Source organism: Penicillium cataractarum (assembly GCF_028827025.1).
Source record: "Penicillium cataractarum strain IBT 29864 chromosome Unknown utg000002l, whole genome shotgun sequence".
Taxonomy (NCBI): domain Eukaryota; kingdom Fungi; phylum Ascomycota; class Eurotiomycetes; order Eurotiales; family Aspergillaceae; genus Penicillium; species Penicillium cataractarum.
Window position 1 is genome coordinate 1,051,627 of NW_026622738.1, and position 27,212 is coordinate 1,078,838.

Genomic DNA, 27,212 nt, shown 5'->3' on the forward strand with positions numbered 1-27,212 from the left:
AGCATATGGTTCTGAGTGTATACCCACCACTTCAATAGAGCCATTCTCTTTACACAAATTTCCCAGCAAAATACCCTCTCAGGGGCCCTCTCGAGGGCGGGCCATTTACCCCCGAATTCCAAACTACAAACCTCACACGAGCACCAGTGCTCGTTTGCATGACATCACAGATCAAATGCGCACCGGCTTATACTAACGAAGAAGGATGCCGAATGTTACGACTCAAAGCCTCTGAGATCATCTCGAGAATGCCACGGCTGTGGGGATCAAGCTAACCATTCTAATTCGGCATATGCCAGCTGCAATCGACAAGTCAACCAACAGAAGTAAGACAAAATCTGAGGGGCTGGTTCGGGTCACCAATGTATGGACGAACAGATCTAGACCAGAGGAGCAATTAACATGAAATCTAACAATTCATGGTAATGGACCCAACGGCGAGCAGCATAATTGTAGAAGAGTCATGCTCGAAATCATCTAACTTTCGTCAGACCACATTGCTGGTCAGAATCTCGCAAGGCTGGTGCCTAGACAGGGTGGTATGGATTTCAAAATGGTGTGAGAGGAGGTTGCAGAGAGACCAACGAATTGGGTGGAAGGATCGAGTTACTGAAGCTACGACAAGCCATGGCCAATTTCCCCCTTGGACACTCCACACCAATCCATTGCATTTGGGCCAACTGCTCCTAGTCACCCAATCTCTACCTACCATAGTATTATTTGCGAGTACTACTTCTCAGCTATCTCCCAACCAGAGACCCCCACCACAATTTTGCGGTGAATAATCCCAGCCCACAACAAAAGGACGGCGAAGGATGAACTAGCTCACTAGTCCCTGAAAATCAACCTTCAGCCTTCAGCACCACTTGCCACTCAGCTCACGTTATCAGCTCCCCACCACTATCCTCCATCTTCAGCTTTGGGGAATCTTCTTGGTTTAGTTCAGGCGGCCAGTATAACCTTTTTGGCAAGGGAAATCAAGTCCAGGCAAGCATGAAAATCTCATGCTCCATGGCCGGGGGAGAACCAAGTTTCCTCAATCCTACTGAGTTTGAGACAGAATGAAAGGAAAAAGTGCGACTCGACGAATAGCAGTAGTGTTGGTATCCAACAGCGGCAACGTTGGCGCCGGAGAAATGATGTCATCGTGCGTTTGGCGATCATGTCGGTGGCAGTTGAGAATCAATTCGATAGGTCTGGCGCCGGACATGTCAATAACGTGGATTTGAAAGCGCTTTTGTGCATTGAAGGAAATGGGCGGGGTAACTTGGTGATTTGTGGACTCGTAGTCGCTGTTGGTTGCTTGTTGGTTTATGTTGGCTGCACCAGAAACCATTGGACAGTTCGGACAATGCAATTGACGTCGAAGAAGCTTGGGGCTCACTTTCTTGCGGCGATTATTATCTAACACTTTATCCCCTCTTGGAAATCAAATGTTGCTAATTACTTTACTCTTCTCACTTCACCGAGATCGAATATTAACTGCCTTTGTGGAATTGCAATGGCTTTAGGTTACTACCTAACCTTAATGTACCTATTCGCTTACCTATGCTTGTTGCGGAGTCGATTACGCACTACGTCACTCATCAAAAACCAAGAAGATAACGTGGCTGGCGCCCATTGACTGGCCCGCCATTTCATGCATTCACATCTCCACGACTTAAGCTAGCTAGGCGTCCGGACCGAGGGATATACATGATAACGATCATAGTTCCTCAAAGCAGCTCTCTATAAGCCCATTTGAGGAGCCTTTTGCGATAAATGATCTCCAACGGGGCAATATCTATGCGGGTGACGGTTCGCCCGGGAGAAGGTCTGATTGGTAAACCTGGGGTAGTACATATGCAACCCCATCAGTGGTAAGAAGTGCGATATACAACACGCCTTTGCTATGAGGTGCTGTCCGAAAGTGCGGTAAAGATGATTAACGGGATATGAATGGTACCGTGACTAGGTAGGCTTCATCTCAAAAAGTCATTAATACGCTCATGAAGTCCGCATAAGTAGCTCTCTTTTCTTGATTTGACCGATCTGTAAATGATCCTCCGTGGAAAGTGACTTCCTTAAAGAGGGTCAGAGGTTCATTAGGCAGACGGAACTTGACGGATTCAAATGTTCTGCTCATCAAGCACAGATGGAACGCGTGAAATGCAGTGTAATCACTCAGAGTCTACTCAGAGGGTTAGTAAAAACACTCTTCATTCGTACAGCCGGGGAAGAAATCGTCGGATGCCTGCGGACACTCGATAATTCTATCAGTAAGCAGCTGCACACGTGTACATCACCTAGTGATAGCTGATTAGAGTCCGGCCTGCATACCACAATGAGCCCCAGACCAGCATTCGACATCCAGGTTCTCACAACTACATTCTGTCTCAGTACCTTCGTACATAAGTGTAGTCGAGAAAGAAATACCTCGAGCATGAAACATAATGCATATGATCAGCAAGATGCTGGAAAGGCGTTCGATCGGGCGTGCATTCCACTCGTGGTCTGTCCTCGCAGAGTTAGCCCAAGTTGGTAAAGATAGCATCCACACATGGCAAGAAGCGAAGATGCAGATGCACCATGCAGGCTTAAATGCCGCTAGCAACCAACCCGCATACCAACAGCGCCGCAATAACAGCAAAAAGGGGGGTTATAAAAAGAAATACTCTATGATCGGCACGCCTAAGCCCGCAGAAGCCGCAGGAAGTCCACGTGTAAGCAATTTGAAACAAGCGGTCCAGGATCACTAACCCTGTCGTCTGTCGCAAGTTCTGTTACATTTACCCAGAGAGTGTTAGCCCGGCATGAAGCGTGCAGCACCTAGCATGGAAGCTGCAGTAGCGGCACCCTCTAGCGTACCATCCGTTTCCTAATTAGGGCTTGCTGCGGCCGAATTGGGTAAATTAGCGGCTAACTAACCCCCTGGTTCGTTGGGTGTACTAAACCCCTCCCTTGCTGGTTTAGCGTAATTTTGTATGCTAATTTTGCTCATTCGGGCAGTGCATGGACTGGTTAGTGATCTGTAACTATGTATGGAGCACCCCCATGTATTTACCTGATCCTTCGGCCACATGGTCCCAGCAGGGATACTCATCCTGCTTACCACCCACCAATACTGAAGCTAAACCAAGGATTCTAGCATTATTATAGATGGGAGAGGCTCAAGAGGTCATAATAGGCTTTGGATGAGTAAGTGATGAAGTTGCAGAGCCTACCTCCAGGAGGGCCTTTCGGCCGTCGGAGAATCAATTAATCATGTACAGTACAAGATTAAGTTCCCACGAGGAAAAACAAAGCTACAATGTAACATCGAACTGCACGTTTTTCGATGACAAAATTCATCCCGGCCTCCTCCCTTTCGCATGCCTCGATGGAGATAACAGGTAAAACCATCTAGCCAAAGTAGTACAAACTTATCAACTAGATCACGGGGCCAAAAAGTCGAGTTCAAACCGAAAGAACGTTCAAGTCGCACTGTAGCACGTGCAGTTCCAATGTTGTACAAGATCCATACTTTAGATAATGTCCTCTTTGTAGTTTCTTCCAACAGCAAATTCTGAAACACGATCGATCGAGCCGTCACACCCCCCTCGGGGCTATGCGATCATCACCCGAACCAGCCAATAGTATACAAGTGATGTGCACTCCGGACGGATCTCGGGAAGGGGGGGGGGGGGGTGCTCAGATTCCTCACAGGGCAGACTGCCCCTACCGAGTCTGCCTTGCCATCCCGACAGCCACATGGCCTGATCGACCAGCATCTGCAAGTCTGAAACACCAACATTCCTCCCAACACAGGACCACCTTGCAGTTTAGGGAATGCAGCATGCCTTCACCCGAAGCCATGGCCGCCATGTGGGATATTTTTACCATCGCGACACTAACTCGAAATGCCACTATTCAGTATTCACTACTGCGAGAACTACGGCCTCCCGAGCCGTTTTCCAAACCCCGACCATAAACCGAAGGCTGGGAATAGTTACTTGCTACGACCTGGGGGCCGATGTCATCTCGTCTGTCCTGCCAAACTGGGGGATGGTAAACGAAAATATCAAGGATTCTGAGGGGATTTGGATGAAAAGCGTCGGTCGCTTGAGCTGAGATGCTAAGACACGGGTCGCCTGGTGCCTTGCAGCTGAAGAGGTGTAGCCTGTTCAAGTTCTGGGCGTCATCTGATTTCATTAATTCCCCCTTCATTTAGGACTATTTCCTTTTTCTACTATAGTAGAAACGTTGAGGATGTTGCCACCTTCTGATCTGTGCGGGAGGATGTGTGGAGTGCAGGGTGTTCCCCAGGAAGCATAGTCCAACTCGCTTCTTCGTCATGGGGATCAGAGCTAACAAACTCCATGGACCAATTTTCCTGCCGTATTCTGCGCCATTCTCGATAGACATATCCCATGCTGACCGCCGTCCACATCTCGCATACAGCATAGGCATAGAAGACTAACTACTGCACTCCATACATACTTCGGCGCATACGGGCTGTCGAGTCTGGGCTTGCACATGATTGAGTGGATAAGTATAGAACAAAGTTACTTCCCCGGCATGCATGACCGCCATCCCGCGCCAACACCGCCTCAATAATTCAAATGCACTTGTCAGAACAGTAAGTATAATCTGCAGAGAAGGGGGAAGGCCCCGTATAGCTGTCCATACACAATGAAGAAAGCATCTGTATGGGGCATGCACAGTGCATTACCCAGAATCCCTCGGGCCCATCATCCGTCATCCCTTTTGTTCCATCGCCGCATACAAGGAAAAGCAACGACTGGGCACTCAACGACGATCATGGCATGGCTATTGGCTTTCTCGTATGTGGATCAATCATCGGCTCGGAAATAATGCTTGGCTGGGTCGTAAATGCACGGGAAGGGCCCAGTGTGAACCCGCAAGGTAAAGATCATTTTTGAAATAAAGATCAGATACAGACTACAGCTAGAACGGTACATGAATCACGCAGATTCCCACCCGTTTCTCGTCTCGCACGCTGGCGGCCGCAAGGGCAACGCCTGGTGGATCTTGTGCCGGACGGAACATCTAGTCACAGCATTTTCCTACTGTATGTGCGCCCACTCGACCCTTTCAAGGGGGATAATTTAGAAGTGATGGAGACACAAGAGATGGGGAGATGAGGAGGCGTGAATAGTAGAGTAACCTCATAACCGATCATCGGCGATTGGCCAAGGCCACGGGGAATGCTGAGCATGCAACGAAATGGAGAGAAGTGGGTACAACGAGGCCTCGCGCAACTAACCCCATTGGGAAAATGTAGATGTATCGCCCTGGAACGACCTCTAACTTAAATCGGGTTAAGTCACGCTAATAGTCGACCTAATCCCGGCTAAGTCGAGCTAACTCGGAAGAGGAAATCGAAAGATTTTTTAGTCATAAACAAGTCAACTCGCGCTAACCCCATTTTGAAGTGGGGGGTACAGCACTTTGTCGAGTCATGAGGCTGACAGCGGTTAACTAGCTCCCGACCGTGTTGTTCGGTGGAGATGCGGTTAGCTTGGACGGTGTCTGGGCGAGAGAGGAGCTCCCAAACGGTTTTGGCGCTAGATCCATGTCCCAAACAATCGCGGTCCAGCCACTCCGTACCACAATTAAAGTTGCGAAGGATTGAACGGTACATGAAAGGAAGCATATCGCAGGAATTTGGCTCGATCTAGCTTTGTAGCCCGGCGCCTCAGGCGCTAATAGTCCACTCCGATGGAAGCATCCTTAAGGAAGCACTCCGTATAGGGAAGTCCACCTAACCGAGTATGAACGGCAAAGCGGCACATTGTCGGGCGTGATGGGGGGTTCCTGCAGCGCGGGTTTCAATAGTGTCATTCCGAGACGCTGGATGTTGGGAGGACAAATGATCCTTTTCCACGCTTGTTTCAATCGCCGTGGGCGGCCCCTCTCGAGTAATTAGCGGCTCGCACTTTTTTTGTATTAGGGCGAGGCTGATTTGCAAAGGCCGATCGATTGCAACATAGCGATTAAAATTGGAATTGAAATGAGATGGGAAGAGTAGGGGAAGGAGAAGACTCCATAACCAGCTGGACTGAAGACGCAATCCTGATTAGGATAAGGTACTCCGTACTCATTACTGCATCTGGAGAAAGCGCAGACGGCAAGTATGAAGAGGAAAGAGCCGCGCATGATCAATTGTAGTGCGATGTTCTCGCGACACTAACTCGATTCATGAACGACTTGATCAAGTTTCTCAGACTGCATTATATCCCTGTGACTAGTCACTAGTAGCATGTAGTTATCACTGCGAGTTGCGACCGAGAGAGCACCAAGTAGTCGGGATCGGTCAGGCTTACCACAACGCTGCACGCTGGTAGGTCATGACTATGAAGATCACACTATTTGGATTAACGTCCCGATCTGAGGTAAGATTTCAGGAGCCGTGAAGAATTTGGCCCCGTTGAGCTACCCGTGATGGATCTTGTAAGACCTAAGCCCTGAAGGATTTCATGACGAGCCAAGCCATGATTGACAGTGGCAGTGGCGCTGGCAGTGGCAGCTTGAGGAGGGGCAGCGGAGTATCAGACCTTGCGAACAGACTTTCCTATCCGGTTGATTAAGGCTTGGAAGAGCCCACAGTCCAGAGGGGGATCCACGTACAATAATCACATCTCCGTAAGTTAGTTAGTTAACTAGGTGGTTCCTTTTACCTAACCCAGGAGCAGGTGCGAGCGATCGTGAAAGAACACAGCGACCGATCGGCCGGGGGTGGACTCGTCCATTCGGTCTCGCCCTTTCGTGTTCTCTGAGAAGATCAACTCGACCGGAAGGTCGCGAGAGCCTCGTAGTGGAGCCAACTGGCGGTCCTGCCCCCGTCATTTGTTAGTTGCAGCGCAGTTCTGTCCTTTTGTCTCCCCGCGGGCGAATTCCGCCCGGAGGACTCTAGGGGCACGAGCCGTGTTGATCACGTTTGTAATTCCATATCGACCCCATTTTTTTTGGATTCCGTAGACATCGCTAAACCCGACATGCTGGAGCCGAGACATGCTTGAAGGCTCTTTAGCGAAACACACAACAAAAAGGGGGCTACGTATCTCGGAATCTCGACTCCATTTTCATACCGTAGTTGCCAACAACTATGCCGAACTGAGTGTTGGGTGACGAGAGACCCACAATAGTCACAATGACAATGAGTTAGGTGCTGAGGAGAGACGGGAAGTTCAGCAGGTACCCAGCAGGTTGCAGAGTCACTCTCAGACGAGCTAACCAACGACTGTAACCCAACAAACAAACCAACACTTTCGTTGATCTTAGAAGCTATACTCTATACAGGTGCCAACTTACAACATTACTATCTCGGTATCTCACTCACCATCAAGTTCTTCGCGATAAGCCCAGCCCGCGATGGACCATCAAAAGGCCCCTCCAAGCCTCCAAGCCCCAAAGCCCCAAAGCCCCAAAGCCCCAAAGCCCCCCGACGGCCCCGGGATCGCCCAAGAACCCTAAAAAAAGAACCAACATTGAATCGCGCTCCATAACTGGCGAGCTCGGTATAGACTAAACTCTTCTGCAGAGCTACCAAAGCCACCGAGGGGCCAATGACGATTTGGGGGCACCACGGATCAACGGAGGTCAGCACTTGTGGTCTTCAGGCATGACATTGTCACAACGGTTATTTGTCTATTATCACTCATTACTGGCTGTTGATGAAATTGCTTGGTCCATCGATAGCTGAAAAAACTGTCAGACGATGTGTAAAATCTCCGAAATGGTTACAATGGGGTCCCTTTTACTTTTGCATGACACCTAAAAGAGCGAGATGGAGGGAGGCCCACATACTTCCGAGGGTGGACATACATGGCGCACGACAAGAAACGGGCTGTATCTACTGTAGACAGATACAGCAAGCAAGATGCAGATGATACAATCGGGGAATTCGAGTATCTCCGAACTCTCCGAGGAATACCCATCATCGTCATCGAAAGAGGTCCGGTCGCTAACACCCCCATACTTTCAGTCCCTGCTCCGTGGGGCAGGATGATTTCAGTGGCACTCTCTTCCGTTGAAAACTATAGGATAGAGAGCAATATTTACATACTCTGGGCCCTCGTCATGATCCGCACGCCGCATACAAAACCAGCTCGAAGGATCACTACCCCCCTCACAAACCTCCCAGTAGAAAGCAAAAGCACGAACGGAACTCGCGCGAACCACTATCCCGACACCCGAGCCAAATTAAATTACCAGCCAGTCACGAGTCATTCAGTTAAATTACCCTGCCCCAGGCACTAACCCGCCCTAAGTTCAGCCCTAACCTAGATCCAGACTTAGTCTCATGCAGGATGTAGAAAAGCGGGTTAATTCCCACTAAGCCCCGAATAAGGCCGACCGACGGGAGACTAAGATCTTAAACGGATTAGACTGCGATCATGGCGGGGCGGAGCACGGTAATTTGTCCGAGCGGTCCAAGGTAAATCGCTCGCCACGAGGGGAAGCTGTGACGGCCAGATCGGAATTGGACCTATGAGCGCTCTAGTGCCATCTTGGATTTCACTACTGTACTTACTACGGTAAGTGGGATGCTGGTTGATGGGAAGAGGGCGATCAAACACCCAGCATCTAGCTACCCCCCTGCTCTGATCTAATCTGAGAAGGGCTGTGCTATATCGCGGGATGTGAAAATCGTGTTCGTGCCGCTATGAGGCATATAGTGAACTAGACTCGGCGATCTTTTGAGATAGTGGCTCGACCGGATATGGATGAGGTTGCTATGTAGGCGAGTATCCTAGGATATGCTCGGCACCACACAAGTATGTTGGCATGTCTCGCTTCAGCATACGGCCCCAGAAAGTGGACTTAGCGTGCAGGAACAGAGAAATAAAAAAAAGGCAGAGATAGATCATTCTCTACGCTCAATACATTTTTGAATTACTGATTTCGGCATTGCCCCGTGCCTGATTGCCATGTCATGTACCCGTTGAAGATATATACAACGCCCTGCCAAGCAATGGATACAATGGACCCTGCCCCGCCAAATCCAACGTACATCCAACCTGTAATTTCTACGTACTATTCCTCAAATGGAAGTATAACTTCTTCATGTAGTATGTCCTGCGTGCTGATGCTATACCCCTGCATGAAATCCAGTTCAAAATTCAACCCCCAATACACCGTCACAGTCACCATCACCAAACAGGATTCCAGTTCGTGCATCCATAGTTCTCACGGCCCCATTGCATCTATTTTCTGCATATTCGGGGCCGAACAACGGATCAAACGGCTCATCGGTAGTCCCGACTCGAAGGATTCTCTTCCAGAATGACTTGATACAGCTCGAACCTGCAGAAAACCCTCACGCCTACGTTTCAGCTGCTGCCTCCAAATAAGCAGTAACCATTTGTGACAGGGCACTTTGCCACCTCTTCTGACCCCCAAAGGGTCCAGATCTGACGATTTACCCCTGGCCCGAGGATGGGAACCCATGTTACCTGCCACGAGGGCGAGCGAGCTTATGCGCAACTAGTCGTGGTGTTGGGATACTGGGATTGGAGCTCTACCACGAGGGCGTGGGGTGCAGCATTCTATAGTAAGCGGGGGCCAACGGTGTTCAGCTATGGTTGGTTTCCTTAGGCATGACTTTTGCAGTAGGGCGCAAGAAGATGAATGGGGTGTTCTATCATTTACTATAGTATAGAAGTACAATTAGTATTGATAAATGTCTAAGCCGCTGTAGGGTCAACTTAAGACTACGGGAGTACGTGCACAGGGTCCAGCACTAGATCAAAGAATAAACATGGCGAAGCATTCTTCATCGCATGCAGGACCCAACTATGTGAAGAAAATACAGTTTAGGGCTGTGCCTTTCCCGCTTTCTATTTTCATCTCGACGAACCCCCATCCTTCCCGTGCGAGTCTTCCTGCAAGGCATATCTCGTGAGGATTTAGTTCTCTGTGACGTCGGGAACAAGATGCTTGTTTGGGGCCCTTTTAGTTTTAGGGCTCGGGGGCCTTTTTTTTTTTTTGATGGATTATGGATCATGGAGGAAGGGGAGAGAGATCGATCTTGGACTAGATTGTTTTTCTTTTTTCGTTCTTAATTTCGACCCCATGTAGTAATGGATCAGCAAGATGAAACAAGGGAACTGCTAAAATCTTGGCCAAGCCCTTCACGTCTCAAATGCCCCCCCCTCATTCCTCCATTCCTCGTAAGGCGTACTCGGCAGACCCACTAGGCTGATTCTTGTCTCCTTGGTTAGCAGGAGCGGACAGGCGGAGAGGGATGACCGCATTTATAATAGCAAAGTTGTAACTACAGCCCAAGGTCATGAAAGGAATGGAGCTTAATAATACAGAAGTGCCCGTCATGGAGACCCTCCTTTTTTGATTCCTGAATGCCTTGGATCGAAGGAGATCCACTGCTCGGATCTTCCGAAATTGGCCCGCGAGATCTGGACGGAAAATGTGATCATGGGATATCGTGGTATTATTGTACTAGGTACAAATTACAAAGTAACTGCTATTTACTCGGTCGGGGTGGAGGGAAGCATCATGCAAGACAAATGCACAGTATCTCTATTTGGAGCGGAAGGAAGAATAAAGAAGAGGGTTCTGACAATTGTTTGGCGTACCGTCTGACACGCAGAATATTCAAATCAGCCTCAGGTACGCAGAGTCGCCTATAGTAGGGGTAGACAGTCCTGTAGTAGTAAGGAGACAAGGCATACACGGTGATAGCCCATGATATCGGTGGCCAATGGTAGGGCCAGCCAGGGGAGTGACCTCTTTTCCAAAATGGGGTTAAAGTGCGATCCTGCGAGTTGCCCAACCTGGATGAACCATGTCCTGGCCCCGGTTTGCTGGCTTCTGGCTGGTTGACGGGCGGCGCGGCTCCACTCGCGAGTTCCAGTGGGGCAAACCCGTTGTGCTCCGTGGGAGCTTGGACTAACGAGCTCGCGATCCACGCGGGATGGAGAATTTGGAATGCGAATCTGGAGGGTTGGGGGGAGAAGGTCGGAGATTGTCGTACGGGGCCGCCTACGATATACCCGACATAGGACCGAGACTGTACTACCATCATGAGTATTTATGGTACTTCTCCCTATTAACAGATCTTTTTCAAGAACCCTAGTAAAAAGTAATGCTCTGCATGACATGGAAATACCACCCAAACACAGCCAACATTGTTCTCTTTTTCCAGCGAAAGAATCCTGGCGCATGCATTCCCACTGCATCGGTAGCGAGAGCCTTCCGATCTTCCATCCAGTCACAATGCTATCTTAACCAACACTTCTGCTCACCAGTAGCAGGGGGGCAGACTAAAATACACTAAGCATTTAGTCCCCTTAGCACCCTGACCACCCTCTGTTCTTTTCCTGGTGGGCCTTCTCTGGGCTGGAGGGTCGCAAAGGTCCCCTCAGGCCACTAACGAGGCATCCTAGGGTGCCCAGAACACCGTTGGCCTATTAACTAAATGGGCACCGTCGACATGCCCGATCCGGCCGGTAGGATGGATCACTTTTTTCCTGGAGCCTTTGAACCTCCGCCTAGGGATCTTATCTACACTCTGGTTAGGTCTTGATCAGATACTATACAAATGGTCGAGTCTGCAGAGAAATAAGATGACTATGCTGATGATTTGATCATTCTACTGATTCTAACCAGTTATCATTACCTATTCACCCTTTGCTATCCTGTTCCCCTGCCGCTGCACGCCTCAGCCGCAAACCTCTTCGACCGAGAGCCAACCGTCCATTCCGCCGTAGTCCCAATTTGTTCGCTCGCACCGCTAACCCACCTTGGCAATGATGTTCGTGCTGGGCCCCCTGGTCCAACAACGTGGTGTCATTTTATTTTCCTATTTTATTATTATTATTATTATTTTATACGAGAAAATTATCCTTTTTTTTTTTCTCTGATAATTTTAGGATGGGCTTATGCTTGATCATCCCGAGCGATCATCGCCTCCACGCCCGTGCTTGGTTCCCTCTGTGATCTAAGGTTAGGGAAAGATAATTATGGGTATTTTTGGAACCTTTTGAATTTACTCGGATTTCTTTTATTCTTTTTTTTCTTTTAATTCTCTTTTTTATTATTTTCTTCCCTTTTCTGATGCCATCTTATTTCCCATTTTGATTTTAATTTGGGAAGTCTAATAATCCGCCGGGAGATCTGTAGGAACAGCCTTGCTAGTGCTATCGTGCCTGTCTATATCAGTCCACTCTCCTCCGCTCTTCTTCACCTTCCACAGTTTCAGTTTCAGGCTTCCTCTGCAGCATTCTTCAGACTCCTCCAACGCTCCTCTTCAATTACATCACTCGGTCTCGACCCTCCAATTCTATATATCTTGCCTTCCTCCCCCTCCTCCTCGACTCCCCTCTCATCCTTTCCTCCACAGGATGGCCCGAGGATCCTCATCGGAGCGCAAGAACATTCACAGCAACAACGCCTCTCTATCTTCAAACCACATCATCTCTGTCTTGAACAGCCCTGCCACCTCGGCCTCACCTTCTCCCGAACCTCATCAAGTCTCACCATCCACCATGGTTGGCCGCAAGAACACTATGCGCCACAGCCCTCAGACGGAGGTTCCGTTGCCCGTTACATACACCCCCACCACCCACCGTATTAGCAAGGCCAAGAAGGGCAAGCGCGTACATGCTTGCGAGTATCCCGGTTGCAACAAGGTATGCGCTCGGTCTATATAAAGTATGCGCTCAACGGAAGCTGACTCTTTGGTTCGCATAGGTCTTCACTCGCGCCGAGCACCGGAGACGTCACGAATTGAACCACAACCCAGAGGCTTCCTACCGGTGTACGCACCATGGTTGCAAGAAGGCCTTCCATCGACCAGACCTGCTTGCGCGCCACATGGAGAGGCAGTGAGTTGGCGATTTCCCCTCCAATTGCGCAAATGTGAAGATTGGCTAACGAGTTAATTGCGCGACAGTGAACTCGAGTCACAGTCTGAACAGACTCAATGGACTCCCCAAACCTCGACTCCTCTTGTGAATGACTCGGCCTCTGTCCCGCGCTGCATGCCCATGGACGGTGGAAGTATGCTGGCTGGTGCCTCGCAACAGTCGCACTCCATGTCTATCGGTTCGATCGTGGCTCCCGGTATTCACCCGGACCTGGCCAACAACTGCTCACTGATGTGGAATGGCATGGACCTGCCCCTGCAGCCTCGCCCAGCGGCCAACCTCTTCCAGAACCAGCTCCCCGAGTCCGCTGATGACAGCCCGTTCTACTCTTCACCTGCAGAGACATGCCCCTCGCCTCTATCAGACGTTGCCTTTTCAATGCCTCCTCACTCCAGCTCCATCTCCTCAATCTCCTCAGCCGGTACCTCCATCATTGACCAGTACCCCAAGGGTATGTTGAAGACCGACGTGACCTCCTCCCCACTCCAGATGCACTCGCCTTTGCGATGGGACGGCTCCGACGCGGGTATGCCGCCTTCTCACCTCGTGCCGATTTCGCTGGAGGAGAACTTGATCCAACCGCCAGTCCAGTGCCACTACCCTTCTCCCTCCTGGTCTAGCGCCGACTGCCTGCCATACGACGAGCAGGTGCACTCATTGACCCACTTCCAGCCGATGAACTGGAAGCAGTGGACAATGTGAACGAACCACGCCTGATTGGATCTTTGATTGAGTCGCCCTCTACGGGGACCACGGACCACGCTCTATCGCACGACTGATGACTTGTCTCTCTCCCCCGGTCCTGGTTGCTAGCTGCTAGCTGCGTCTCGAGTCGATGGGTCGCATAAGGCACCATCAAAAATGACTCTTATCCTCTGGTTCCCCCCCACCGGAGGCGCCGTGACCCGCTGCTGCCCCTCCCTAATTATCCCGCAAACCACAAAAGGAAAAAAAAAAGAACAACCCAGACTGGGCTCGCTAAATGCGCCAACGAACAAAGGAAAAAAAAGGTTGCAAGCGACGTGCAGAGCCTGGATTTCACCCACACCTTACCTACCTCTCCACTCCATCTTTCAACAAAACAATGGAAGGTGTCGGGGGGCATAGCGGGCACCCAATTCCCCACGAAAGACCTACCATTCGCAGGTCGGGGAACACCGGCCCCAAGCGTCTCGAGGCGCGACCGCGGACTTTCCAGTGGAGAAGCTCCGGTTCGGGCAAGCGGCTCCACTCGAGAGAGCCCTTGTACCAAAGAAACAGCAACCAAAACAAAGGGAGAGCGAGCAGGGAAAAGAAACTCTTTTTTTGTTACCTTCTGCTTGCGTTGTTTCAAGCTTTCAACTCTTTGGGATAGAGATCTTCTAGGTGTTTATGAGTTCTCGGTGTTTTTTTCCTTTTCTGTTGATGATTTGATGTTGATTATGCATCCCTTGTGTCTGTTTTCCCTTTTGTTTGACACGTTTTTTCTTTGTTTTTTCTTTTCCTTTCTTCTCTTTCTTTTGTTGTATACCCATATCCCCCTCTGCCATGTGTTACTTGGTCTCCGATATACGAATACCCTCGACTGTACATACTTCCCACTTGACTCTGCACATACTTCCAGACAAATGGACATACAAATTCTGATCCAAACTAAGTTTTCTCTATTTACCATCCTCGTAGTTGCATTCAGTAGTAATCTCCCGCTAAAACCCAAAACCAAATACTTTCTCTCTAAGCGACATGGCCTTTCCTCTCCAACGGAGGCTCCTCGGAAGCGCCGACCCACAGAGCCGCACAGCATCACTCCGTTCCAGTTCCACCTAGAAAAGATGCTTGACTATTTGAGGTGGAGGGCCTATTCAAAGAAACTCTGGTACTCCATGAAGAATCCCGTTTATCCAGCAAAGAAACAGAAAACATACAACTCCGGCTCGGATCTCAAACTCCTTCACAACTCCATCTGATAGGTGGTGTTCGCCTGGACTCATACGCACTACGAGCCGTGGTCCGGCAGATCGCCCCATGCCACGGTCGGCGGGCGCGCCACGATTTGGAATCGTGGAGAGTTTCACGCGCGAATCCACCGAACGAAGTTAACTTACCCACGTCGTCCGTCTTGCGTAAAGACCTTCTCTCGCTACGGTGTGCACGGAGTCCTGTTGTGTGCAGCTGCACCATGACCATCGGATCTCGGCATCACGGCGTCGCGAAATAGGGGGTTGATCAGAGTTTGTGAACCCTGTCAGTGATGACCGGACGCGGTTGCGCCAAGAGCGTCTTGGGTCACTTTCAGGGAACTGTGGTTAATCTAATAGACTTCCACTTTGGTGACTAACTACAGTAGTTCATTGCGAACTAATTTGTTCACGTTGCTAATTACTACTACTCGGCTTTAGGAAAGATGTCAGTCTTCCTTGATTGTTGATTTTAACCTAGTATAGATGTAGTTGGTAGGAGGTAACTGTAGTATTTTGACAGAGCACTACCATTTAAACGAAGAGGCTACTCCTGAACTATTAACCATTAGCCAACTTGACCCAAGTTCTAACATTTCCCAACGGTTACGGCGACCCCGACCCCGACATTACTCAAGGTAGGGCCTGACAGCCCTGACCTGATAATCAAAGATCCTTCATCCCCTGGAAACAGTCCCCGATCTACCGATCACCCAATGGCCTCGTCGAAGGATTCCTGAAGGAAGTGTTACCGAATCCAGAGTCTGGACTTGGGTGTACCTCAACCCCCTTAAACCTACAGAACCTCGCAAACTACTCCACCCATCTAGAACCCCGGTCTAAGGAGACGAAATTGCACAGATCCTCCTCGCTAATTAAGATTAGCGAAGAAAGCTGCTAAGCTGTAGGTCTGATGATACCCCTAATAGTAAGCCTCCAGTCCTTTAACCCCGATCGGCCGAAGAACTGAGGCGTTCGCCAAAACACCTCCCCCTCCTCCTTTCATTTCTTCATTTACCAAAGAAAGCTCGGGCGTCGTCGGTCGATCTCCGCGTCGGGTCTGGCCCGACCGGACTTCTCATGAAATATCTCGACTACGACTGGTTGGATTTTTGTCTAAATGATGAGGCGATAGTATGGAGAAGAAATGGCGAAGATACTGGATACTGGATAAAGGGATCTAGAATTTCTAGAATTTCTGGATGGAAAATACTGGTACTGGTCGTGCCTAAACAGGTTGCATTGAGTTAATAATTCAATTGTAATTTCTGGGACCTGGATAAACGGCAAAAACGGGCGTCATGGCTTGCTTCATGGGCTTGCCCCACGAGTCGCGAGTCATTCACTTTGCTTTTATTCGCGATTTATGAGAAAGTACTGAACGAGCTACCCCGTTACGGAGTACCCCATCTCGGCTTCGGGCTTAGGCGTAGGGCACGGAAATACGTAGCTGAGGACTCGGCCAACTACAGTAGTTCGCAGGGTTAATGTCGTACAAACCATATGTCCCTCCCATTGCATTCTTCTTCTGCAAGCACTCTGTAAAGGGGTGGTTGGTCCTAACTCGACTTCCCTCAATATCCTAACTCCGAACTCCTAACTCCTCCCAGCCAAAATCCCATGTCTTTCTAAAGTCAATATCCAATTCCCGGTTAGATCCGATCGAATACTCCCCTCCTGACTCACCGCGGATGCACCCTCTCTACGGAGTACCCCCCTAGTTAGTGGTTAACCCCAGTTGCCTCCTCATGCATCATCGCCCTTGGTATCCAAGTTGGGTAAACGGTGCGGGCGGGCGTCGATTGTGTCATCGATACCGCGCCCGTTCCGTTGCCCGTTGCGCCCCCCTAATTAACGAAGTACTTACAGTACTTAACTCTTAACCCACTTAACCCACTTAACACTATTTCGTGGCAAGTCACCTGCCAGCTCCTCAAGTTAACCTCTAGGGCTGAAAGACCCCACGGATCAATTAGGCAGCTCACAACTTTTGCCTAGCACCTGCTTCAAGCATACATACTTAACCCTGGTTAACCCTGCAAATAATAATCTGCACCGTACTCTGCTTAGGCGACCTGACCCGTGTCTGCCAGTCTGGATCACCTCACTCGAAACAGGCTCGGGTATCGAACGCTGTGATAGGCCGTGATTAGTGGTGGAGGGCCGGACCGCGTGAAATCGCCGCTCGTCGCGCATCGATCGGCGCTGTTCTGGTCGTGTTTTTTGACTGGTCGTGTCTCGAGTCTTTCCCCCGTGGGCTGCCGTGTCGATCAGGGGTGGGTCTTGTCTTGTTGCGAGGCTCTTTTAGGAATATGGGCGGGGAGAGAGAGAAATGGGGTTTTTTGAAATGTTGCCTAATTTTTTAGAATGTTGGTGCTGAATTTGGATAATAGGTGTTAATTCAATTTTGCTTTTGGATAATTCTCTGCATTTTTGAGAATAGCGAGCAGCACTTATCAAGAAAAGAGGCCTCGCATACTATGGCCCCCCCCCTTTGGCGGATAAAATGTTCGTGGCTAGAACGTACAGGTCAATTCGCAAAGGCTGATGCATCATGCAGCCAGCCGTTGCCTATGTCCTCGAGTTGATATATAACGAGACGTTAAAGACTTATCGAATGACTCAGTATCGTGCTTGAGACTTCGTTGCGGTCGACTCCTAGGGGCGTCTTAAGAAAAAGTTTTCTAATTCTCGGAGATGAAGAATGAAACTAGTGATTGTCTCTGTGGCAATGCCAGACTAGTCTTCTTCAACCAGATTGTCATCGCCTGTATTGAATGGGAATTCAAAGACCGCAAAATCATTTCCCTGGAGTGTTCAACTATCAAATCCAACTAGATCAAGGATCCTGGCCAATTCCACATCTTCACGGTTCGAAGGCGTTCGACATTAAGAGCGTGAAGTATCTCGATACTGTCGGACTGGAAAGAGACACTAGACAATGAGAGGCACATGAGAGAAGCCAGTGATTGATTCTTGATGCCAGGAGCAATATCGAGTACCGAGAAGGCAAAAGAACTGTCGCTTCTATTCCCGTTGCTCAGAGTCCATTAGCGGACGGAACGTATGCAGTTCTGCTCAGTATTACCCGAATGAATAAGGGTGAAAAAGTATTGAGTATGGACGGTATCTCCATAGGTCTCATCCATGGTCAGGTTAATAGATTCGATCTTTCTTTGATTTTCAAGGTCAGAATTTTATAGTGGATCAATTGGTAGACAAGTACGTAACTCTCACCTAATTAATGCATCAGATATTTTCAGGGAGAGGTATTGTGGCACGCACCAGAAACATTGTAACTGGTTGACAGGCAAAGACAAAAAAGCTTGAATGAAATAAGAGATTATTAGAGAAGAGGTCCTGCAAGCTGGTCTGTTCAGCTAATCAGTCCGTAGTCAGTGGGGGCTAAAGGCTGACTGACAGTATCGGTATCACTGTCACTAAATACAACGAGCCCATCTATCTCCTCATCACAGTGAAAACAACGGGTTGTCCTCCTGCAAGGCATTGGAGTTCGAAAGCGAAGTTCTCGCGTGCATCTCAGTCGATCCCATCTAACGGACTCCATCTGAACGCACAAAAACGCCAGTGACAATTCTGGCGTAGACAAGAGAAGTGTTTGTATAGACGAGGGGTAGTGATATGATATAGACTTTTAGAGATCCTCAGAGAGGGGGTTTGGGATCTTATTTGCGTGCAAACTAATGCTAACTAGCAGATATACTTGCATTTGTACAATATCCTCAATTCTGGCTGAGAATCAAGTCTAGCAATTCGAGGGGCAGAGAGGTTAGATGCGGCATTTTGGCACGGTGGGATTGTTCATGCTATGCTAGTAAGTCTACCCTGTTTTGCGGAGTCATCAGCAATACGAGCGTGACCTTTGTGCAACTAACAATACTGATTGACACTCGGGCAAGATGCTCAACTAGTATTCTCACCCAAGAGGTTACACTAATATATCGCCGTAGTTGAATAGAATCGCAGTGGGCTAGTAATTCCCTGTTCGACATGTTACAGCTCAGAATCATAATCCGAGGAAGAGATCAACCAGCTTCGGGAATATGGGTGTTCTGGAAAATTGTCAACATCACACTGCTCGGCACACAATGCTTGAGGGCTTTGGATAGTACCCAAGACCGCTAAATGGATCCCATACTTTCCGCTACCAGCCGGTCGAGTTGCAAGCAGTATTATTGCCATCCGTACCTAATGTCAGCAAAGACAGCATGATGAAGGCGAAATCTTGTTCAGTTTGACGAGATTCCGCCTCGTGAACTGACTGCCCAGTACATATTTAGCCGCTGGGATCCACTCCCCACTTTTGATGGATGGTCCAAGCTTCTATGCTTCTTATAGGCCATATGAATTCCAGATTTCGTGACGGAAAAGCCTGGGCATTGTGTTTATCAGACAGCTCAGGATCGTATCTCAGGCTGCGGCCGGCTCAGAAACCCGATCAGTCCTCGATCTAGGTTCATAGATAAAGAAATATGTACCGTACATCCCACTGCCACCATACGCAGAGTCGTCCTGGACGAGCTCTGCTATGAGTCGAAAACCCATTCGTTTATACAGTTCAGCTCCCTCTCTCAAAGCATGGACAAAAATTTCTAACCCCATCTTGTCTGCCTGCTCCATCCCGCCCTTCACCAACGCAGTCCCGACTCCTTTACGCTGGTTGTCCGGATGCACCGCAAGGTATTCCAGACCTGTAAACCCGACGCGTCAGACCAGGAAATATTTTCTGCTAGAGTCGCAAGTCAATGCGAAACTTACTGATATATGGTGTCTTTGGCGTCACTTCCTTCTCGAGCGCGTTTACACGATCCAACAGCTCATCGGCATCGCCATTAGGATCCCAGACAACAGTCTCGGCAAGCCGCCGAATCTCGGCCTCTTTCTCGGGCTCGACCGCCGGGACCTGAGCCTCGGGCCATGTCGGCGTGCCATCACCTGGGTTGATCTCATAAGACGGTGGCAGGCGCCATCGGGCGTAGCCGAGTATGCGACCAGTCTCTGGATCCACTGCTTTCTGATGTCGTAAGACCTCCCGGTTGTTCAACAGGTTGCGCGGGAAGCGTAGGGCTATCTGCGAAATGTGGTACTGGAGGGTCCGATGGCGCCAGGCCAGGACCCAGTGCGGATCAGCCCAGAAGGCTGGGATGCTGTTGGCAGCTAGGGCGATGCCATCGGAGACGCTGCATTGGGAGATAACAAGGGAAGCCATGTGAGGTAAGGGATACGAAGAAGCCCAAAGCCTAAGGCAGTCTGAGGCAGAGAAAGGGCAAATAGTGTGCATACCAGAGCCTCGGCGGTTACCCCTCTAAGGATATTTCAAGCGAAAAGACTAGTGAAAAGCACGTTGGTGTCTTATCTACCGAAATCCGAAGGTGATCGGTCCGGTGTTTCGGCAACCGACGAGGGTACGCGTGTACTTAGGACGATTAGCCCTGGCTTAACTAGACTATGCTATTTTAGGACTGGCAGAAACAAAGCTTTGTGATTATTGCTTCAGTTCACTTAACTCATCAACCACCAACTGATTACCCCCTTAGGATACACATTTCAAGGTTCAAGGAGCGATGATAGTCTGCATACCCGGTCCACCCATTTCAGCAGCCGTATCAAAAGCAGCCTCAAATTGCTCAAGCGAAAATGAGCCAGCCGTCTGAATACCTCCAGCCTGACCAAGCTTCAGATACCCAGCCTCAGCTAACTGAATCATGAATCTCATGTCCTGCTTTGTGTACATGAATTTGCACTTGAGCGTAATATCGTTTTGAAACATCGCCATAATAGGCAATGTCAACTCCATAAATGCTCCCATGAGGCTTACTCGCCCTCCGCGCCCCAATGCCTGAATGCAACTGGTGAAATGGGTGCTTTTAGCTGCCTCCTCTGGGGATATGTCGAAGAAAACATCAGCGGGACCAAATTTGGTCAACTCTCGGACATCTTGAGCCACCTCGCCGGTGATCTGGACTGTTCTGATTCTTCCCTCCGGGCTGAGGGTCTTCACCTTCTCCAGTGCATCGAGCTTTCGTCCCACGGCGATGACTTGCGCTCCCATGGCTAGTGCAGCTAGGACGGCGGCACTGCCAAAGGCACCCGTCGCCGGCGCAATAATGACCTTTTCGCCAGCCCTAATGTTTACATTCCGAAGTCCTCCCATGGGAACCGCCAACTTGGAGAAGTACGACAAGTCCGCCATATTATAGCCAAGGCCACCATCAGCAGGGTTGCCGAGAAGTCTCCGCTCGTCCAAGGGGAAACAGTTCTCCAACGGCACCTTGGAGTACTCGGCATATGTACCATTTCGCCACTCGTTTTCCATAAGCTTGTTACTTCCGGGATCGAGTCCATAATATAGGCCATGAAGAATCAAAGAGTTTGGGTCATCGCGCCCGTGAATGTAACAGTCGAAATATACTAGCTGGCCCACTTCTAGCGTTGTCGCGTCTGGACCGACTGCTGCAACCCGAGCAATGGCAGATGAGCCAGGCACAAAGGGGGTGGGATAAGGATATGGCTTGCGGCCGCTGAAGATTTCTCTGGAGTATGATAGGACGGCTGCTCCTAGGATTTGGATGACGGCACTGCCTGGTCCAGCCTGTGGTGTGGGCTGCTCGACGACGGAAATGTCGTATGGGTCTCTTGTCGATTTCAGGTAGAGCACCCGATGGGTTTGGGGAACAGCCGAAGTGGATTCTTGAGCCATGATTGTTGACTTGATTCTCAGTGGTTAGAAAGATCCTGTTCGATATTGAGGTCGTTGAATAGGTCCGTTTGTCGGGTCAACACCTCATATTTATACTCTTCCTCCTCGTATCGACTTGTTGTTTAATCTTGGAAGACCCTTGGATTCTTCAGTCTGTGGCGCTTGATCTCGTATAGAGAAGAAAACAGTCATAAAGCGGAGATATCATTATCGCCGGAGTCTTTCCATCGCAGCATTATGAACGGCCCATCCGACTTAAATCCGAGTTAAGACAAGAATGTCCATAGATTTATGCCCATCGTGCCGTTCGAAATTATTTCTTGACGCAGTTACTGATTCACAAATCCAATGAACAAAATATGGCATTCGCTAGGATTCAATTACTGAGATTTGGTAGAAACAGCGCCGCGACAATGAGAGACAATGGCGGGGAGTCGAGGTCAAAGTGTCTTTTCTACTCACATTATCTTCAGAGAGGAGATTGGCTGACCTTAAAATGCGTTTCATGATTCAGTGGGGAGAAACAAATGTTATTGGGAGGTAGAAACGTTCGTGCCGATTCCTGTCGCCTCGAAAAACAGCGCTCTTGGACTAATATTGATCAATACGAATGTCAGAGTTTGTGGCTGAATATAGCGGCAACTCTTTGCTGGATACTACGGTGGCTTACTTATGCCCGCCACTTTTCTGGCACGCTGGAAGAGAAGCTGTTTCAATATTTTCTAAGAACATACGGAGGTGAAATGGGGTAACTCTATATGATAAGATGAAAATATACCCTGAAAAATCATTCTTACAACAAAGCCAAGAAGATAAGTAGATGTTCCGGGACTACTTCCAGGGTCTCTTGTCCTCACAATATTTGGGAAATCGTTCTTGCCTGCTACTAGCGGTCACTCTGTTGGCTACTTCGTATCGCAACACGGTCGCTACTACACTACCTACATCGATCCCTTTGAGTGAAAAGCGAGTGATGGGTCTAGGGCCGCTATAAATGCGACTAAGAGATCCCAACTACCCCTAGACCTTACTTATTGTGGTCATATGTACCGAGATATCTTCGTACACTATCTTACTACTACATGTAAACTATATCCTCTGTTGACGCATGATCGCAAGAGAGTAGATCGAAGTAGTAAGAAAGTACCCTCTGATAGCTGATATTTTCCCACACTTTATCAGCACAAATACTACTCTGTATAGTCAGAATAGCGTAAGGGAGGATGTCAGTTGATGGGAGAACAATCTGTTTGAAGTCGTGTATATGCCGCATCATCTCAAGATATTTTTCAATTATTTCATATTTTGAAGATTGGTATGGTATAAATGGTGAAAGAGATAAGAGAAACGTAGCTCTCGGCGTGGGTCATTTGTTGATGTATAGCTACATTTAGTTGAGATTTGAATTAGTTAGCATTGGATTCGGATGGCAGTGAAGGTGGCCAGGGCATCCCAAAGGCATGAGAGCGCTTTAATTTGCCATATATGCCACTAGAGCCTTCATATGGCCTGTCTTTCTCTTATCATTTTTGGCCTCCATAAACACTTATATGCCACATGGGATATCACGTGCCATGCTGCTTGACGGAGGGGCGCCCTATTTGTTCCGTCCCACCTCGATTACCCAGCGCCCCAGCAGTGGCTGCCATTTCCCTTCCGACTGCTACTATTGAAGCCGCTTTCATGATTGGGGATTCGACTAACTCTCCCGACGGACCCGAAAACCAAGTGGGAGTGCGACGCCGCCAGAGACGGGCTCAAGTCGCCAGGGCGTGCGATGCTTGTCGACTTCGTCGCACCAAGTGCGACAATGGGGTGCCATGTTCAAAGTGTATAGCAAGGGGAAATCACTGTAGTAATACTGGGGCACCCAAAGCCTCAACTCTCACCGAAGCCTCCGAGGAAATTGCACGCCTTAGGCGGAGAATTCAACAATTAGAAACAGAGCTCGAGCGGCAGGCTTCCGACCATCACCATCTACCAAGTCCAGCAGTGTCATCACCATCACTGCATTCGGCTCCCGTATCTAGAGAAGAGCATTCTAGGCCTGGCTTGAAAAAATACTGTGGTGGAATCCAATTCCGACCGACACGCTCCTCTAACGACACATGGTTCGGCCCATCGTCACTTTATTCATTCATCCAACGCCTTAGCGATTTTCTCAATCTCAAAATGCAAAAAGAACACTCTGTCCATCGCTTACACCCTGTGTCAGCCAGAAATCACAAACTCCTAGATGTACCGGAAGCGAGCCTGCATGGAAATTCGAGCCCGCTCCCAACCGGGGATGTTCCTTTTGAGGGGGTTTACCTGAGTCTCATACAAGAGGAATATTTTATCAATCTTTTCTGGCAGAGCTACCACACTTCACTTTTTCCAATTGTGGATGAGACACAGTTCAAGAAACACTATCAGTCTCTCTTGGTGAATGGCGGCCGGGACCGGAAGCCCTCAGCCCTTGTCGATGTTATAATTGCTATGTGCATGCAATACGCAACTTCCACGATGCCTGCAGAGACCCAGGGACTTCTCGTCGAGGGTAAAGATGCGCTAGTTGCGGGTCGATGGCACTATTGGCGCGGGCAAAAGCTGCTTACACTTGAGCTTGACAGCCCATCTTTATCAACATTACAATTCCATTTGCTGTGTGCAGTTTACATATGCGGTGGTTCATTCCATAACATGATGGACGGTACTGTGGGCCTAGCCGTACGCACGGCTTATATGCTTGGTCTACACCTGGATCCCCCGTCAACCATGCCCGAAAAAGATCGAGAGATGCGCAGACGCTTGTGGTGGGCAGTCTATCTTATGGACAGCAAAGCTGGAATGAAGCTTGGTCGTCCCTTCATGTTGTCTAGCTCCCACGTCATGCCATCTCTCCCCAGTGACACTTTTGAAGCTGCTGCGAGTTCTGGATCCATGTTTGCACCTATCGGACAGAATGCCACATGGTTGAGCCATAATCTACACACAGTCCAGCTTTACTTCAAGATTCGGACAGCCTACACGGACCTTTATGATCACGACGTTTATCTACAAGGAGGCCGGGCTTTATGGGCTAATCATGAAGCGCAAAACTCCAGCGCGGAGGTTCTGCAGGCACATACCCAGAGCCTTCGCGAATGGGTTGATGGTGTCCCTGAATCTCTCAAGCTGAAGCGACAAAACAACGGTCAACCCATATCCACAGACTTTACCTCCATAAAACTTGAACCATTCACACCACCTTGGCTGCAGCGACAACGCTTGCTCCTCGAACACACATATCATCACCTCAGCGTAAATCTTTATCGACATTTCATATCCTTCAGCCTGAAGCCTCCCGGTGGGTCAATGGCAGAAGAACTTGCCATGAGATGCGCTTCCCATGCCATAATGTTGACAATAATCACGCATCAAGCGCTGACTGAGTCATCAATTCTTGACGGATGGCACGAAGCCTTCTTCTGTCAGTGGAATTCAGTTATGACTCTTGTTGGTTTTGTGATGTTGTTCCCGTCTTCGACATTATACAGCCGGGCCAAACATGCTATCGAACTGGCCACCTTGGTTTTCGATAATTTTGGCGCCAAGTTTTCCGTTGCAGCAAACGCGGCGAAAATAGTTCGTGATTTATCTGTCAAAATCGAGGGCCTCGCAAATTCCAGTCAGCTGGAGTACGACAATCTGATCGTCTCCCAAGATTTTGAGGCCAACTCCTCATTTTCAGATCCCGTTGACCAGAGCATACCATCGCAGGGTCTTTTTGACGTACCAGATTTCAACTTGTTTGATATGGCCGTCGATATTGATTTCTGGAACAGTGTAGATGCGCTATGGCCTGATCTTGACCTTTCGTCGCAATTTCAAGCGGAACTATGAGAGACGAACCGTCTAGACTTTATGGAAATATCATTGCTACCAAGGCTATAATTGACCTACAAAAACACAGAAATGACCTACTCTAACCATACCTCAATGGCCCTTTGATACGCTACTACATCTTCGCATCCATTGGGGAACAAGACCCATGCGGTCATTTTTCTAGCGAATTTGGCATGCTTATTGCTTCATCCCGTTATCACGTTGGGAAATTAAGGTGTGCGGCTCTAGACCGACCCGAAATCTATAATCCGATGTTCCTCCGGTAGTTATTGTTTATGATTATTAATATCTGGTAGACAATCCTCTTAGGCTATCTTGATGTTTGGTGGAGGCACGGAGTTGCGGAGTCCACCGGCTTAGTGCACCGTACAAGGCAAGCCTAGAAGCAAGAAGCCCTGGAAGGATTCAACTGATTACCAAGGAATATACAATTGGATGCTGATTGCATCTGATAGATTAAATTTGACGCAGGCTCCACATATTGATGGCTGATAAATGGGCCTACCTGGCTCGACATGCAGTGAGCCGGAGCTGCGGAGTTGCGGGGTGACGGAGTGACGGAGTTACGGAGCTGAGCCTCCCACCCTAGAACTATGGACGACAAGATCTATAAATTGCCATGTCTTCTGCACTTTATGACCATCAGAATCACACAGCATCACAGCTTCTTTCTACTACAAGAATCATCTTCCACTCCAAGTTCTTCAAACTTCTACCACTCCCAACACTTTCAAATTCAAAATGTCTCCCGCTCGCAAGGCCCTCATCAGCATCACTTCGGCCCAGGCCACTCTTTTCCAAGGCAAAGAGACCACCGGACTCTTCATCAGTGAAGCTCTTCATCCATTCAATGTCCTCGTTGCCGCTGGATTTGAGGTCGATCTTGCCTCCGAGACCGGTTCATACACTCCGGACTGGCTCTCCCAACAGCCAGACTTCCTCAATGGCGACGATCTGAAGACCTGGAACGACCCCAACAGTGCCTTCCGCCAAAAGTTGGATAACATGAAAAAGGCTGCCGACTTGGATAAGTCTCAGTATGGTCTTTTCTATGCCTCTGCTGGCCATGCTGCTTTGATCGATTACCCGACGGCATCTTCTTTGCAGAAGATTGCCGAGGAAGTCTGGGCAAACGGCGGTGTTGTTGCCTCTGTATGCCACGGCCCTGCCATCTTTGCCAATATCATTGATAAGGCGACTGGTGAGCCTATTATCAAGGGCAGAAAGATTACTGGGTTTACCAGTGAGGCCGAGGACACTATGGGAATTATGGCTGAGCTTCGGGCTTGGAATTCCGAGATGGTCGAGGAAGTTGCCAGTCGACTCGGCGCTACCTGTAAGTCATGCTTTAACATTGAAAAGATATTAATTTTTCGAGAGTTGAAGACTAATTTCAATTTAGATGAGCGCTCCGCTGGAATTTGGGATGACTTTCACGTTGTTGACGGGCGCTTGGTGACAGGCCAGAACCCCGCCAGCGCCTCGTCAACTGCAAAGGCTGCGGTTGCTGTTTTTGAGACCTTGTGATTCAACTTTTTATCGAAAAGTATCTATGGGGTAGGCTATGGAGACTGTGATAGCTCTCCGCACGGGGGTTGAAACGTTCTCTTGTTCCGTTAGTCTTTTATCCGCGAGGGAACCAACCCATTTGACAAGTCCACGGACACTTTATTTGGAGCGAGACCACGGTACATTAGCGAAATTTTGACCCATTATATAAAATACATTCATAATATTGATATGACTGTGCAAATCCCTTCATAAAAATGCTATCTAGAGTAATAATTGGGTTCAACGACAACTGCGTGGTTCATAGTC

At 49.0% G+C, this 27,212-nt stretch overlaps 6 protein-coding genes across 6 annotated transcripts; 4 read left to right on the plus strand and 2 right to left on the minus strand.

Moving 5' to 3' along the window:
• Window positions 1–2,432: 2,432 nt before the first annotated feature.
• N7496_002445 (uncharacterized protein) lies at window positions 2,433–2,861 on the plus strand (the record flags this gene model as incomplete). Its single annotated transcript, XM_056695376.1, has 2 exons — window positions 2,433–2,702; window positions 2,787–2,861. The coding sequence occupies 2 exons, from the start codon at window positions 2,433–2,435 to the stop codon at window positions 2,859–2,861; spliced, it is 345 nt and encodes a 114-aa protein (XP_056557588.1).
• Window positions 2,862–12,344: 9,483 nt separating this feature from the next.
• Window positions 12,345–13,571, plus strand: N7496_002446 (uncharacterized protein; the record flags this gene model as incomplete). The annotated part of the gene is made up of 3 exons (XM_056695377.1): window positions 12,345–12,632; window positions 12,694–12,827; window positions 12,896–13,571. 3 exons carry the CDS (start codon window positions 12,345–12,347, stop codon window positions 13,569–13,571), a joined length of 1,098 nt encoding a protein of 365 aa, XP_056557589.1.
• A 5,666-nt stretch (window positions 13,572–19,237) lies between these two features.
• On the minus strand, window positions 19,238–20,036 carry N7496_002447 (GNAT family N-acetyltransferase; the record flags this gene model as incomplete). The annotated part of the gene is made up of 2 exons (XM_056695378.1): window positions 19,238–19,518; window positions 19,586–20,036. The coding sequence occupies 2 exons, from the start codon at window positions 20,034–20,036 to the stop codon at window positions 19,238–19,240; spliced, it is 732 nt and encodes a 243-aa protein (XP_056557590.1).
• A 345-nt stretch (window positions 20,037–20,381) lies between these two features.
• On the minus strand, window positions 20,382–21,527 carry N7496_002448 (uncharacterized protein; the record flags this gene model as incomplete). Its single annotated transcript, XM_056695379.1, has 1 exon — window positions 20,382–21,527. The coding sequence occupies one exon, from the start codon at window positions 21,525–21,527 to the stop codon at window positions 20,382–20,384; it is 1,146 nt and encodes a 381-aa protein (XP_056557591.1).
• A 2,172-nt stretch (window positions 21,528–23,699) lies between these two features.
• Window positions 23,700–25,391, plus strand: N7496_002449 (fungal specific transcription factor domain-containing protein; the record flags this gene model as incomplete). Its single annotated transcript, XM_056695380.1, has 1 exon — window positions 23,700–25,391. The coding sequence occupies one exon, from the start codon at window positions 23,700–23,702 to the stop codon at window positions 25,389–25,391; it is 1,692 nt and encodes a 563-aa protein (XP_056557592.1).
• Window positions 25,392–26,135: 744 nt separating this feature from the next.
• Window positions 26,136–26,921, plus strand: N7496_002450 (glyoxalase 3; the record flags this gene model as incomplete). The annotated part of the gene is made up of 2 exons (XM_056695381.1): window positions 26,136–26,730; window positions 26,797–26,921. 2 exons carry the CDS (start codon window positions 26,136–26,138, stop codon window positions 26,919–26,921), a joined length of 720 nt encoding a protein of 239 aa, XP_056557593.1.
• Between the last annotated feature and the right edge of the window lie 291 nt (window positions 26,922–27,212).